Below are 14823 nucleotides of genomic sequence, written 5' to 3'. Positions count from 1 at the left end.
TGCATAAGCATCTATAATACTGAACCAAATAGTAATATTTTACCAAGCGGTTGAAAACGGAGCTGAACATTTAAGCTAACAAAAAAGTACGTCACAGAATACCAATGGAATAATGCAAGATTGACATCGTCATCTAAGGTGGTACCGAACGACAATCAGTAGCCGACCGTACTAAACGGTACTTGTACGATTGAACATTACAATTCACATCAGACACTTCTAAATGTGACTGTTTTGGCAAAGTTTCATCTGCTTACTTCCTGTCCTTTGAACTCTTTGTTACTTGTAAAGGTTCACGTCTGAATGGTAGTTGGCAAACGCGGTCAACCGTACATGTTGTTACTTTGTAGCAGCCAACAGCTGTAAATAAATAACACCCGGTCTACTCGAACAAACTGGTATTATTTCTATGACGCACGAGCTTCACCCACGGCTTTTGTAATACGAGTGTTACCCCAGAAACCGTTATTCCCCCAAACACATTCACATTAGTTGGCATCTTGATTTGGTGTCAACAATTGTACTATGCCTCCTTTGAGCCCTTCCTTTGTGAAATTAAAAGTTATTCTTACACTAAATTATTAACAAAATATAAATACTTTATACACAGGAAGGAAAGACTATGGAATTGGTCCATGTTACAATCTGTACTGGAGGGTAGGAAGGAGACAGTGCAACTGAGTGACCTTGTCCGTCTATCTTCCAGAAACAGTGCAACTGAGTGACCCTGACCGTCTATCTTCTAGAAACAGTGCAACTGAGTGACCCTGTCCGTCTATCTTCCAGAAACAGTGCAACTGAGTGACCCTGTCCGTCTATCTTCCAGAAACAGTGCAACTGAGTGACCCTGTCCGTCTATCTTCCGGAGACAGTGCAACTGAGTGACCCTGTCCGCCTATCTTCTGCAGGCAGTGCAACTGAGTGACCCTGTCCGTCTATCTTCCGGAGACAGTGCAACTGAGTGATCCTGCCCGTCTATCTTCCGGAGACAGTGCAACTGAGTGATCCTGCCCGTGTATCTTCCGGAGACAGTGCAACTGAGTGATTCTGTCCATCTATCTTCCGGAGACAGTGCAACTGAGTAACCCTGTTCGTCTATCTTCCGCATTCAGTGCAACTGAGTGATCCTGTCCGTCTATCTTCCGGAAACAGTGCAACTGAGTGACCCTGTCCGTCTATCTTCCGCAGGCAGTGCAACTGAATGATCCTGTCCGTCTATCTTCTGGAGACAGTGCAACTGAGTGACCTTGTCCGTCTATCTTCCAGAGACAGTGCAACTGAGTGATTCTGTCCGTCTATCTTCCGGAGACAGTGCAACTGAGTGACCCTGTCCGTCTATCTTCCGGAGACAGTGCAACTGAGTGATCCTGTCCGTCTATCTTCCGGATACAGAGCAACTTAGCGCCCTTGTCCATCTCCCAGACCCAAAACGGCTCAGTGCTCTCGTCCGTCTATATTCTGGATAAACTATCAAACGTACACAGTGAAGCTATGTGTTCTTAAAACTATCTGGGCCGAGGATTGGTCTGGGCACAGTACAACTACGAATTTTGATATTGACATAAACTTATAAGCAAATACCAGATTTGTAGATTTTAGCTTTTAAAAGCACAATCCATGTGGCGAAGGAAAGAAAATTGTGCTGTACAGTATACTCGCCTGCTATAATTGCGCGGCCACAGTTTTAGTTCACTACTGAACCCAATGTTCCTTGGATGTGACCAACGATGTGGAGGGAACAGTGAGGGACATGTAGTGCCCAACAGTTGGCAGCGAATCGCCGACATTATGTAAACACTAACACTATATTTATCAAACATCTCGTTCTCGGACAAGGCGATGTCCTATTTACACAACTTGTTGAATGTGGAACCCCTCCAATATTTGTTTGTTTTACGTCTACATTGTCTCGTTTTCGCATAAGACAGACTGTGTTGGTGTGATCACACCATATATGCAATATTATGAATAAAACATTCGTTTCTTTAATCCCCGTATAACCACGCATCTATTAGTTAAAATGACACAGCGCTCTACATTAAACAATGTTTAAGTTATGACCAATATTTCTATTAAAATTAAGTTTCTTCTATAAAGATAAAAACAAACATAGCTACAGCGAATCAATTTTCTAGCCATTTCACGTATATGTAACGTTGTAATTTTGTTAAATAATGAAAAATACATTTGCAAACACATATGTATCCAACACGAATTTACGTACGCATATACAGCGGTTTATGTATTTTTAAAAATTTTGTTTGTTTTTAACAATAAGAACATTTTGTCACTCATTCGTCACTTACAATAAGCCACCCGTGATTCTATTAATTCTGTATTATTGACTGATACAGTCAACGTCACGTCAAAGTCGGACGTTCCCATGTTTCATAACACGACAACAGGATGGAACACTGCAGAATCGACGCCTAAATGGCGAAAAAAAACTACTCCCATAAGGTAAAGACGCCATAACTTGTAAAACGATGCGTGAGTGATGCGAAAGAATAATGAGAATATGACACCGTAGTGCCAAATACTCAGCTGTAAGATAAGGCTAGACACCAGACGACTAGACGGCGAGAATATTGAGAATATGACACCGTAGTGCCAAATACTCAGCTGTAAGATAAGGCTAGACTAGACACCAGACGACTAGACGGCGAGAATATTGTGAGAATATGACACCGTAGTGCCAAATACTCAGCTGTAAGATAAGGCTAGACACCAGACGACGAGAGATATTGAGAATATGACACCGTAGTGCCAAATACTCAGCTGTAAGATAAGGCTAGACACCAGACGACTAGACGGCGAGAATATTGAATATTGAGAATATGACACCGTAGTGCCAAATACTCAGCTGTAAGATAAGGCTAGACACCAGACGACTAGACGGCGAGAATATTGAGAATATGACACCGTAGTGCCAAATACTCAGCTGTAAGATAAGGCTAGACACCAGACGACTAGACGGCGAGAATATTGAGAATATGACACCGTAGTGCCAAATACTCAGCTGTAAGATAAGGTTAGACACCAGACGACTAGACGGCGAAATAATGAGAATATGACACCGTAGTGCCAAATACTCAGCTGTAAGATAAGGCTAGACACCAGACGACTAGACGGCGAAATAATGAGAATATGACACCACAGTGCCAAATACTCAGCTGTAAGATAAGGCTAGACACCAGACGACTAGACGGCAAGAATATTGAGAATATGACACCGTAGTGCCAAATATTCGGCCGTATGAGAAGGCGACACCAGACAACAATGAGAATATGACACCACTGTACCAAATACACGGCCGCATGAGAAAGCTGGACACTAGCCTTCTAGACGGCGAGAATAATGAGAATATGACACCACAGTGCCAAATACACGGCCGCATGAGAAAGCTAGACACCAGCCGTCTAGACGGCAAGGAAATATGACACCACAGTGCCAAATACACGGCCGCATGAGAAGGCTAGACACTAGCCGTCTAGACGGCGAGAATAATGAGAATATGACACCACAGTGCCAAATACACGGCCGCATGAGAAGGCTAGACACTAGCCGTCTAGACGGCGAGAATAATGAGAATATGACACCACAGTGCCAAATACACGGCCGCAAGTGTCAGAACTGAACAGAGCGACGAGAGACAAGGAACATTGTTCGCGTGACAATACAAGCAGTCCACATAAAGGATGGCTGAGAGGGATTGCCGCCGGATGGAAAAGACATCCGTTCCATTGGGTCGATGTCACACACACTCAATCCGGCCCGCGCAACGCTACAATGTTAGAACACTGATAAACCTTCAGATACATTTCTGTCCCTTATTGTCCTTAGTACAGTATTCATTCTTCATTTACGAATCAATTCTTTTTCTGTAAGTAGCCATTTACTGTACAAAAAAAGGAATATTCGAAAATTGTGTTACATTATTTTTTATTTCAAATAAGTGTGACAGTAGTTCCGAGTTTGTCGCTTCATCAGTCGAGCTTGTACACAGGCTATTAGCCAAGCTGGCGTTTTTCCTTAATAGCCTATCAATATTGTTTATATACTCTCTACTGTTTTTTGAAACATATACGTGAACTGTACGTACTAAATGTATTATTGCGTTTACCTTGCACTACTGATAATCATATGTTGTAAAATAATTTTAATTGGACTAATTTTCTATTTCACTGATTCTGATTTGACAGAGATTAGGACAAACTGGCGTCAGGTGGCACTGTGTTTTCATACTGAACTAAAATTACTTGACTAAACACACTACCCACTATCTTCGGTTTACAAAATATTTATAAATTATTTAAACAACTTGTTCGTGTGTAAGACTAAACAATGTTTTAGTAAAGTTTATGCCACACAAAATTACATCTTGACCTGCAACGATTTACTAAATATGAATCAATTGCGCCGCCTTTGATTGGAAGGCATCCGCTGGTGCGCTTAACTGATCTTGACTGATTGATTTTAACTTATATGACACAACCATATAACATTTCGGAGGGAACAGACAGCATATCATGCTTGGTAGTTTGGAGATTATAGCAAAACTCCCCTGCTAACCACTGATTCTGAAGTCATAAGTTTCAAATGAAAATGTTAAAAGAATAATAATACTGAAAGTTTTGATTTATACCAAAACTAGACCCAAAATTATAATTATAATAAAAACCTATATCCCTCTCTTATACATGAATTTGGACTTTTCGTGGTTAACAGAATGCCCTGTTTCTGTATTGCATACATAGGAAATAAACTTGCTTTTTAATAATATATTTAAGCAATCATTTAAAGTTTAAGTGCAGGATCAATGTATCAAGAGAAATCTCAAAGGGGCTTCTTCTGCATCCCTACAACTGAGCTTCCGTAATTGCAAGATCAGAATCCTTACAGAGAACACGTAGTGTCGGTCACCGGTACAGTCAAGTACGCCAAGATTACCTTATCAACACACATTCTGTTACAGAGAAAGGGGGGTTATCTGTGATTGTGCTATGCTTCAAATATCGCTGCAGTTATTGACGAATTTTTATATTGAGGCTTCCATCGCGCCATATTTAATACGATGTTTGTTCCTCAGGCAATGGTCATAATGAGAGTAGGATGTATACGTGACATCTTTCGAAGAAGATGTGCCCTTATTCTCGCCTGCCTTAAATGTACTACACCAATGTATTCCTGAATAAGGGATTGCTTCCCTCTTCCAACCACTATTACAGTAGAAGTAACTAAGTACTAATCAACAGTAAGTATTAGATTACAAGAGATTCCTTTTCTTGGTTAGACACGTCCTGCTATTTCTTTAAAACTTCTCGTACCAGCGACTATTCTCTGGGGACTTTGAAACATGTAAGTAATTGTTGAGGACACGAAAACTGTAAATAACAAGTGAAATAAAGTGGTTTCCACTGCTGCAGAATACAAGGTGGTACCTCTCAGAGTAGCAGCGGCGATCTGGTCCCAACTCCGGGGAAAGGCAGGAGGTCTCCACGCTGGAGAGATTCCTCTCCATAGGCCGTCCGTGTTGTGGGTCCATCTTTCTGGAGCCGGTCTACCTCATCACCTACAACCTCACCTCCAGTTCTACACACCGTCCACTATATCGTCAATCCCGGAACGTCACGGTGTGAAGGAAAGTCTATGCAAGGATGGGAACAACGTGAAAGCCTGAAATAGAAGTTTACAAAAGGAAACGGTCGGGATAGAAATGAGTTGGATCAAAGGAATTGGAAAAGTGGAAGCCCCGCAGTTTAGATTAAAGGAACCAAAAGGCGTGACAAAACGAATACTCGTGGAAGGGTGTATTACAACGATATTAATTTAGCTAGTATAAAAACAGCGATTATGGAGAGAGAATTGAATCCGAATAATACTCGTGAATTGGTGCATTTTATAGATGTTATCAAAACCAACTTGATAATGATTCCTTTAAAATGAGATGTATGCACTGAAATTGCATGGCACGAACCGATTGGATCTGGAAGATGCACTTGATGGCAATACCACGTGGAAATGTTGTTGAAAGTGATCTCCTCAATAAAACACGCCAGGTTTAGATGGAACTTGGACCTTTTGTGAATTAAAACATGCAAATATATTTCATGCAGAGAGTGTCTCTAGCGCGATCAATGCCGGGTGTAAGTGCAAATCAAAGTTTTAGTGCAAAGTTTCGGCAACGTTAAATGCTGTAACTGAAACTCTGAGTAAAGGTTCTTCAAATTATTCACCTAAAGCGTTCCGGTACAGAATTCTGACCAATTTCTGACCTTCTAGACGTAAAATGCCGGAAAGCGTTCTTGACACAGGACGTACATGTGTCACTGCCGACTTCACTCCAGCGCCCCACGACGTTATGCAAAGCACATAAAACGAAGCGAAAACTGTAAAATTGGCTGCCAAGAACGGTGTTGCGCCACCGACTTTAAATAACTTGACAGTGACAGTTGACACTCGAATATTCCCGAGCGATTGTTTACTCTTCTAGTGAAGGAGTTATGCGTCTTTGACTTCTGAAACTTGATCTGAAAAATATCAATGACTTGCACGGCGCCAAATACAAATTTATATAGCACGCTCTTTTAATTTGTGAAAACTAGTCTGATAAAAAAAAATTATTAACAACATTGCAGGAAACATTATTTAATCTCCACTTCCTCACTGTACAGATAACATGAATTGTAGGAACCAATAGTGAACAATTACTTGCTTTCATTAGCCATTCTTTAAAATTATAAATTCCAATCACAACATAACGATTTAACTGTGATTTGTTTTCATGAATACCTTACGACTAATAGTACCTAATATATTGCAATTAATTAGGCATTAAAATATTATGATACTGTATAGAATAAAGAAATTGTAATACTTTTATATTATATTCCAATGTCAATGACTAATTTTATACTTTTATAACATTATCGCAGCATATTTGTATATTAGACCTGTGATAGATCATTTAGTGCAAAAAAACTTTTGTTTCAATACCGATTGTTTAGAAACCGCCGAAACCATTGATGATAAACGTTTTGGAAAAACCTGAATTTAAATTGTAAAACCGTCATTCAGTTTATAATTTAAAAATTTGTAGATAGTAAACACAGTGTAAATGTAGTTTTCAAACAAATTAAGTTATTTTTAATAATTTTACCATGGGTACATCAATTTTACAATCCTTGATTAAACAACCTATCTCTAGGTAAATTTTTAGGAAATTAACAGTACGTACGTCTTATACGTATTCAAATATGTTTGTACCAATATTGTAAATCAATGCTAAAATGAAAACAATTTATTAGGACCAAAATTAAAGCACTAAATCAATGTATAGTCCCATTTTATTAAAAATTAATAACACAACGAGGATTTGAAGTGAAAAGAACGAAAATCCATGTATAAATAACAAAATATTCGAAGTATTTACTTTCCTTCTCTAAATTAATCAATCGTTTCTGGGCAAACAAATTCAACGTCAGGAAATCAAAATTAACCTTGACTCTAGATCAGTTGGAATTATAGTCGAGAATTAGTCTGGAGACCCGAACAAAATTCTAAAGTAGCAATCCCCTTGACGTACTTTGTGAGGAAGTGGGGAAAACAAGGGTTAAAAACGTAATTTCATGTCATCGTCATCATTCTATTCAAGGTATTTGATTAATGTCAAAATTTAAGTTGGATCACTGGAAAAAATTTGACTGTAACACACATATGACTAGAAAAACATTGATGAGAACATTCTAGTTTTTAAACAACCTGCAGGAAAACGGTTTGCAAGCTGCACCACACGTGGGCCGTCTTGTCTAGCAACAACTCACATCTGTAGAGAGCAAAGGCTCCTCTTGCAGGTAGCTTCAAAATGTTTCCTATTTCTAAAATTCTTCATCCTCAAGTATTATAAGCACAGTTTACTTTTCAAACTTTAAATTAGGACTAAGGGCTGATCTAAGTTAGTTTCCAAAACTTGTAATACCTTTAAAACAGGTGAAGATAAAAATACAAACTTTCCTTAACAATCCTAATTGCCTTATGCTTTTTATATTTCAAAAAGGAAGATTTGACAAGAAAAGAATCGCATCCTTACGGGGTCAATCCAATCTTGAGTGCAACAAAACGTTATCTATTGGTTTATAAACATGTCTTAAGCTTTAATTTTATTTTCTAAATCTTCAAACCTAATAAGAGACGGAATTTATAATTGACCACTCTTTAAATCTTACTGGACTGGGAGAAAAAGAAAAACGTTACAAAAAACCGCTAAGGTGCCTTACTGGGATAAAAAAGCATTCCAGCCTATGGTCATCGCGGGGGAAAATTGCTGGTACTCCAGAAGTAATTCATTTACGGTGGGCACACCGTGTTAGATCGATCATGTGATAAGGGCGGTGAGGGTGCGGGAAGTAAGAGAGCGGGGAGGGGGGGGTTATTACCGGTGGTCACTCCGAGATGACCTAACCTCACTTTTACCTTCAGTAGATTTCACAACATAACCGAACTCACTACTCGGAAACTACAGATGTTTTCATAACCACACCACCGGACGTGTATCGGATACTACTGGCCAACTGCTCACTTCCACTGCCTGTCAGATCGCTGAGGGAGCCGGCCGGCGGGTGCAGTGTTGTGCCCGTGGGGAGGTACAGCGCGACGTCCCGCCTCACCGCCGCGACGCCCGGCCTCAACTGACACTGCTGCCTCCGACGCCGCCACCGCCCGTCCCCGCCACCCCACAAACGTGCGTGGGCGACTGCTTGCTTCTTAAATCCCCGAAGGAGCTTAATTAGTAATTAACTGCACCCGGAAACCCTTCTTTAAATAATCGTTCCGTTCAGATCAGTGGAATACGGTATCTAGAAACGCTGAGTTTCCTCTCCCTACAGCAAAATATTTCACTTTCCATCTTTCACGGTTTAGTTCCTTATTGCGTATTTGAGTAATTGAACTCAAAATGAACCAACATACTGTTGATTATAAGGTATTATGTCATAATAAAGTCAAAGTTCAAGGTTTCTAAATCTGGAATTTTAACTCGATGTTTACATTTGATCTCATCTGGCTTGTAATAGTTTGTGGGTTTCTGAATTACGAAAATGAATGTAGTAATTGAATTGACCATTAATTAGTTGCACCCCATAAGAACACTGTAATTGAAAACAATTATTTGTACTTAGGATTTGGTCGTATAATAATGGAAAATGTCTCATTTTATAAACAACAAAACAAGTGCATACTTTATAAATATTCAAACAATAGAGTTAAAAAAGGTTTCGAATTGTTTCCTGAAAAACTAATGAAAATCATTAAAGGCTTTTGGATGACTATACCTTGAAAATAATGTATCTTCCATAATTCTAGCATCAGCAATGAGACCGGAAAAAAGTGCTAAAGGTGTTAACATTGTTATTATGAAGCTAATTGAGATTGTTGATAATACACTTGGCTCTTTATTCTATAATCTACGTAGATTAATAGTTTATTATTGTATTATAGACTATTAGTAATTGGCCGATACACGTGCTAAATTTTGTTGCACAAAAAAGTGTCCTGCGATTATTCAAAATAAAATTCATTCAAGTAGGAAAAAGACGATTTATAGCCTTCAAGATTTTAAAAACTTAATAGCTTGTCTCAATAGTTAATATTAGTATATGTTTCACGACTTGTAAATGTATTTATACTGAAGTAATTATGCGAAACAGCAGACTGTTAACACAAGGCGAGGGGGGGGGGGCGGTTATATCATTCAGCAACCAATGGCGTTCGCGGTCATGTCACGCTGTGAGCGACAGATACGCGATATCAGAAACGCCCACAACGTCTCAGCTGAGATCTTACTGCGGAATAAGAAGCACGAAGAACGTGGCACTTTGCACAGACAAATGGAGAGTTTAACAATAAATAGTGGTCATAGTGACTCAGGAGTCACACGGACAGTTTAAGTTTGCTAACTTCTTTCTACAAAATATCCAGAATGATGAAGTAATAAAATAACTTCATGGTTCACCCAGATAGTAAAGTCTGATACCTTCCTTTTTTTTCGAAGTAATACCCTGAATGAAGAATAAACGTGAATCGGAAGTAGGCTGAATAGTTAAATCGGCATACTTCCTTTCTACATAATATCCAGAATGTGAAAGTAGTAGGGCTAATAGCTCACCATTCTCCCGGATAGCTGTCTAACTTCCTTTCTACATAATATCCAGAATGAGGAAGTAGTAGGCCTAATATCTCATCATTCTCCCGGATAACTGTCTAACTTCCTTTCTACATAATATCCAGAATGAGGAAGTAGTAGGCCTAATATCTCATCATTCTCCCGGATAGCTGTCTAACTCTTTTCTACATAATATCCAGAATAAGGAAGTAGTAGGCCTAATATCTCATCATTCTCCCGGATAGCTGTCTAACTTCCTTTCTACATAATATCCAGAATGAGGAAGTAGTAGGGCTAATATCTCATCATTCTCCCGGATAGCTGTCTAACTTCTTTTCTACATAATATCCAGAATGAGGAAGTAGTAGGGCTAATATCTCATCATTCTCCCGGATAGCTGTCTAACTTCCTCTCTACATAATATCCAGAATGAGGAAGTAGTAGGCCTAATATCTCATCATTCTCTCGGATAACTGTCTAACTTGCTTTCTACATAATATCCAGAATGAGGAAGTAGTAGGCCTAATATCTCATCATTCTCCCGGATAACTGTCTAACTTGCTTTCTACATAATATCCAGAATGAGGAAGTAGTAGGCCTAATATCTCATCATTCTCCCGGATAACTGTCTAACTTGCTTTCTACATAATATCCAGAATGAGGTAGTAGTAGGCCTAATATCTCATGATACTTCCTCATAACTTGTCTAACTCCCTTTCTACGAGTAATATCGAGAATGAGGAAGTTAACTTGATTTAAGAGTTATCCGGATACTTAAATCGGTTAACTTCCATTTTACTTAATATCAAGAATAAAAAAGTAAATAAAAAGTACGCAGAAGTGGTCTGAATAGCGTCAGTTAAGCGTTTTTTTCTACATATAATACCCAAATTCAAGATAATGAAGAATATATACATAACCTGCCCGGATAGCTCAGTCGGTAGAGCATCAGGCTTTTAACCTGAGGGTCCAGGGTTCGAGTCCCTGTTCGGGCGCTTACTTTTTGCTGATATTAATTTTATTTGGGTGCACAACTCCACTCCAGGTCGTTTCTCACAGAAACATGAAAAAAAATCTCTTTAATTTATGGAAATAACTTATTTTTACCCTAATGAAAAAGTTACACCCTAGTAGCCTACAACTTATTTGGAAAACCTTGCATGTAGAAAAAGGTTGCTTATGAATTATATTGCGACATTTAGCGGATGCAGTTACAAGATGTCAATATTTCACAGTTAATTATCAGATTTACTCCGTTTACCTAAAAATGTCAGCAACTCCCGAATGTTCTAACTAATATTTAACCTCCCAAACAAAGTTTAACAACAGAAATATGTTTTGAGCTCTTTTTGTTTATTATTTGTTTAACCTTCAATGGTTCTATATTAGATCAATTTTGTTAAAACGTTAAAAAATTAGGGTTTTTGTAATAGTTTTCATGAGTACAGCTCCGGTTGAATGTAACACTGCGAACTGCATTTATTGTTAACAGTTCAAAAAAAAAAAAAAACATGCAACTTACTTGTTAGTTTTTGAGAGATTTGGGTCGCTTGTTTTCCGCCGTTCTCGAAGTTGTCTCTGTAACAAAATGATCACCAATGATATCAACACAACTTATAAACGATTCATATACCCTACACAAACGATTATTGTAAATTAATATTAAGTATAAAACGTAATATCCTACAATGTACATAAAAATATTACCACTTTACAATTAATAATACACAATAATACATGTGTATAATGGAAAAAAACCTATTTCAATTATACAAGCGTGGTATACAGACCTAGAGCATACGATCAATGATCACTGGTCATTAACCGTACTTACACAAACTTTCCAGCTTAAGGGTCCTTGAAAGAGTTTCAAATCTCTTTAGTTTAATTAAGTGAGTTGTATTATTTATTAGATAACAAATTATGTTCGATCTAATACGGTTTATTTTATTCCAAATCTGCTATAAAACGGTTTAGAATAATAACACACACAAATAATATTTTATAAATATTCAGTATTAGAGTAGTTTTGTAATCAACAAACGGAAAGGTTATGGATTATAATAATGCTAAACCGACCTAAATCTGAGATTACCGTACCAGAAGTAGAGGATTTCCGGAGTTCAGTAGTGTTTCATGTTAAATCGCTGGTTTATCGAGTGAACCATGGCGTAAAAAAAATGAGATATCATTAATTTTGTCGTCAAAACCATACATCCAAATGTTACTACGATTGTGAGACAGAGAGTCATCTCTTTTGCTTATGGTACAGTTGGAGGAATTTAGCTGTGCTCGTAGGGCCCAAATACTACCCTTTCAACAAATAAACGCTATCTGTGTGGCGGGTTGCGTTTGCGTGCTAGCCGCTGAGATAAGGCGCAACAGTCTAACGACTTTAAACTCACGATTTCGATTTGCAGATTAGTATAGACAATTACGTTATTTTCAAAAACACGTTAAACAACACTATAACAACTGAAAAATACGGATAAGTCCTAGTATTGCTATTAATTGGTTTTCTCTTATAATTTAATTCCACCACAATCAGCACTGCCACGTAACAGACGTGATTGTAGCGAGTGTGATAAGTTATTTGGCCCAATACGATTCCTGAAAACAGGGTTTTACCAATGTTTACAGGAAATGTTTTCAGGACGCAGCGCATAATGCTACCCCGCCACCCCTCCTGCCGATCACACCACACATTCAAGGTCACGTGCGCAGCTAAAGTCTTCGAACTGTACAAACAGAAAAAGTGGATCTCGGTCGCGGTCGATATCCACGTAAATCAAACAGTGTTATAAACGAAGATGGACAAGACGAGTAAGTCGCGGTGGAGGTTCACCGCATTGCAGTGTTTACAGTGATGCTTTTAAAAATCAAACTAATTAATTACCACGCGGTCGCCAGGCTGCTTAGTTGTGATTGGCCAGTCCTGTGCGAGGGATCTCATACACTGCACTGACTACTGTATGGAGCTCACGAGTGGAGTGCTCTCTGTCAATCACTGTTCATGCATTTCTAAAAACATTGCGCATGCTAAATTATGAATAATTTTCTTACGTTTTTATTTAAATAAAATAATATACATTTAATTTGTAATCACAATAAAATATAATTTTATTAAATATGTCAGGATAGTATTATCAACAATGTTCTTTCGGTCCTTGTTCCTTGTTATTATTATCAATTGGGTAGTACCTATTGTCAGACAATTTTAATTGGGTAGTACCTCTAATGTTGGTAATTATTTTAATATGATTGTAACATTGTTTAATATTATTAACTGACTTGTAATTTTGTAGCTATCAATTTATTTCATACGTTTCAACTACACGCTTATAATTTGATTAAATATGTTAGCATAATATTATTAACAATGTTCTTTCGATCGTTGCTCTTTTTTTATTTTTGTCTATTGGACAATTTTATTTAGTAGTACCTCTAGTGTTGGTAATTATTTTAATATGATTGTAACGTTGTTTAATATTATTAATAGACTTGTAATTTTATTGCTATCAATTTATTTTATATGTTTAAACTACTTGCATTAAAAGATATTGATAACACAAATACGAAAGAGTCGGCCACATTGTAATGGTTACCATAACTTAGGAATTTTATGATAAATAAGTGTATATTTAAATACGTAGCATACTATAAACATGTTAAACGTACGATAATTATAAATTAATTACGTTAATTCCTAATGTATATTCACTATATTACTATATTACGTCACTATATTCACTCGAATTATGTAATATCAGGAACTGTACGTTAAAAACAATTTACAGCAGAAAATATAAATCAATATCAGTTTGAGCTTGACTAAGCAGCGCAGGTAACATCCTCACTATGTGCTGTCCACATCCGCCGCGACCCTCTTGTTCTGTTCGTACCCTTAGAAGGACGCCCGCCATTAATGAAGTCATAAATACGATAAAGTTAGTAAAGAGATAAGAGATGATTTGCAATTCACTGACACTTTTAGGGGAGCAATTACAATATTGTTTGTTGTTAAACTCGCCACGGACAAAATAGCGAAATTAACATCTTAGAAAGAATGTAAAAACTTTTGACTTTTCAAACAATAACGTTTACGATAAAGTTAGGAGAAAAGGAATATTAGTATTTAATACGCTGTTTAGTCACAGTAAAACAATGTTTTATTGCCATGAGCGCCTATTTGTTCAGGAACGATTTCAAAATATGGGTTGAAATATTATTTAACATTTTTATACAGTACATTTTAAATCATTAGGTTTCTAGTTCTCAAAAACTTCCAGAAGCTCCGATTCGATCTATTATAATTGTGAAAAAAAGAAATAAATCTGCTTGCTTCAACCATAAAGAGGCCAATGTTTATTTTGACTCGTGCAAATTATTACATTTTCAGTAGGCATTTGATCGATAAGCTAAGCAACAGGAGCAACTAGGAAAAATACTTAAATACACAGTTTACGATATATTTCTGTGTAATTAATCGTTATGAAACATTTTTTTTTAATAATCATTAAAAACAGTTTTGCTTACATTAAACCTCATATGCGTTTAATGTTTACATTTTTGTACACACAATTAAATATAGTAATAACAACAAAAGCTGATGAAAATTACAGTTCAAAACTGTCTCATACGATTAATATATTAATATGACTCGT

At 37.4% G+C, this 14823-nt stretch overlaps 1 protein-coding gene and 1 non-coding gene across 11 annotated transcripts in view; one reads left to right on the top strand and one right to left on the bottom strand.

Annotated features, from left to right (window-relative positions):
• Positions 1–14823, bottom strand: part of LOC124364989 (rho guanine nucleotide exchange factor 11-like) — a 770637-nt gene that overhangs the window by 330864 nt on the left and 424950 nt on the right. For all 10 annotated transcript variants that reach the window (XM_046820861.1, XM_046820851.1, XM_046820856.1 and 7 more), the window contains one exon: positions 11682–11737. In XM_046820861.1, the coding sequence (XP_046676817.1) occupies positions 11682–11737 (56 nt within the window). The remainder of the gene's footprint in view (positions 1–11681; positions 11738–14823) is intronic.
• Trnak-uuu lies at positions 11082–11154 on the top strand. The gene has a single exon. It is a non-coding gene; the product is annotated as a tRNA-Lys (tRNA).

This window comes from Homalodisca vitripennis, chromosome 6 (assembly GCF_021130785.1).
Source record: "Homalodisca vitripennis isolate AUS2020 chromosome 6, UT_GWSS_2.1, whole genome shotgun sequence".
In the NCBI taxonomy this organism is placed as follows: Eukaryota; Metazoa; Arthropoda; class Insecta; order Hemiptera; family Cicadellidae; genus Homalodisca; species Homalodisca vitripennis.
The sequence above is the reverse complement of the archived record's forward strand: the minus strand, read 5'-3'. Positions and strand labels throughout refer to the sequence as shown.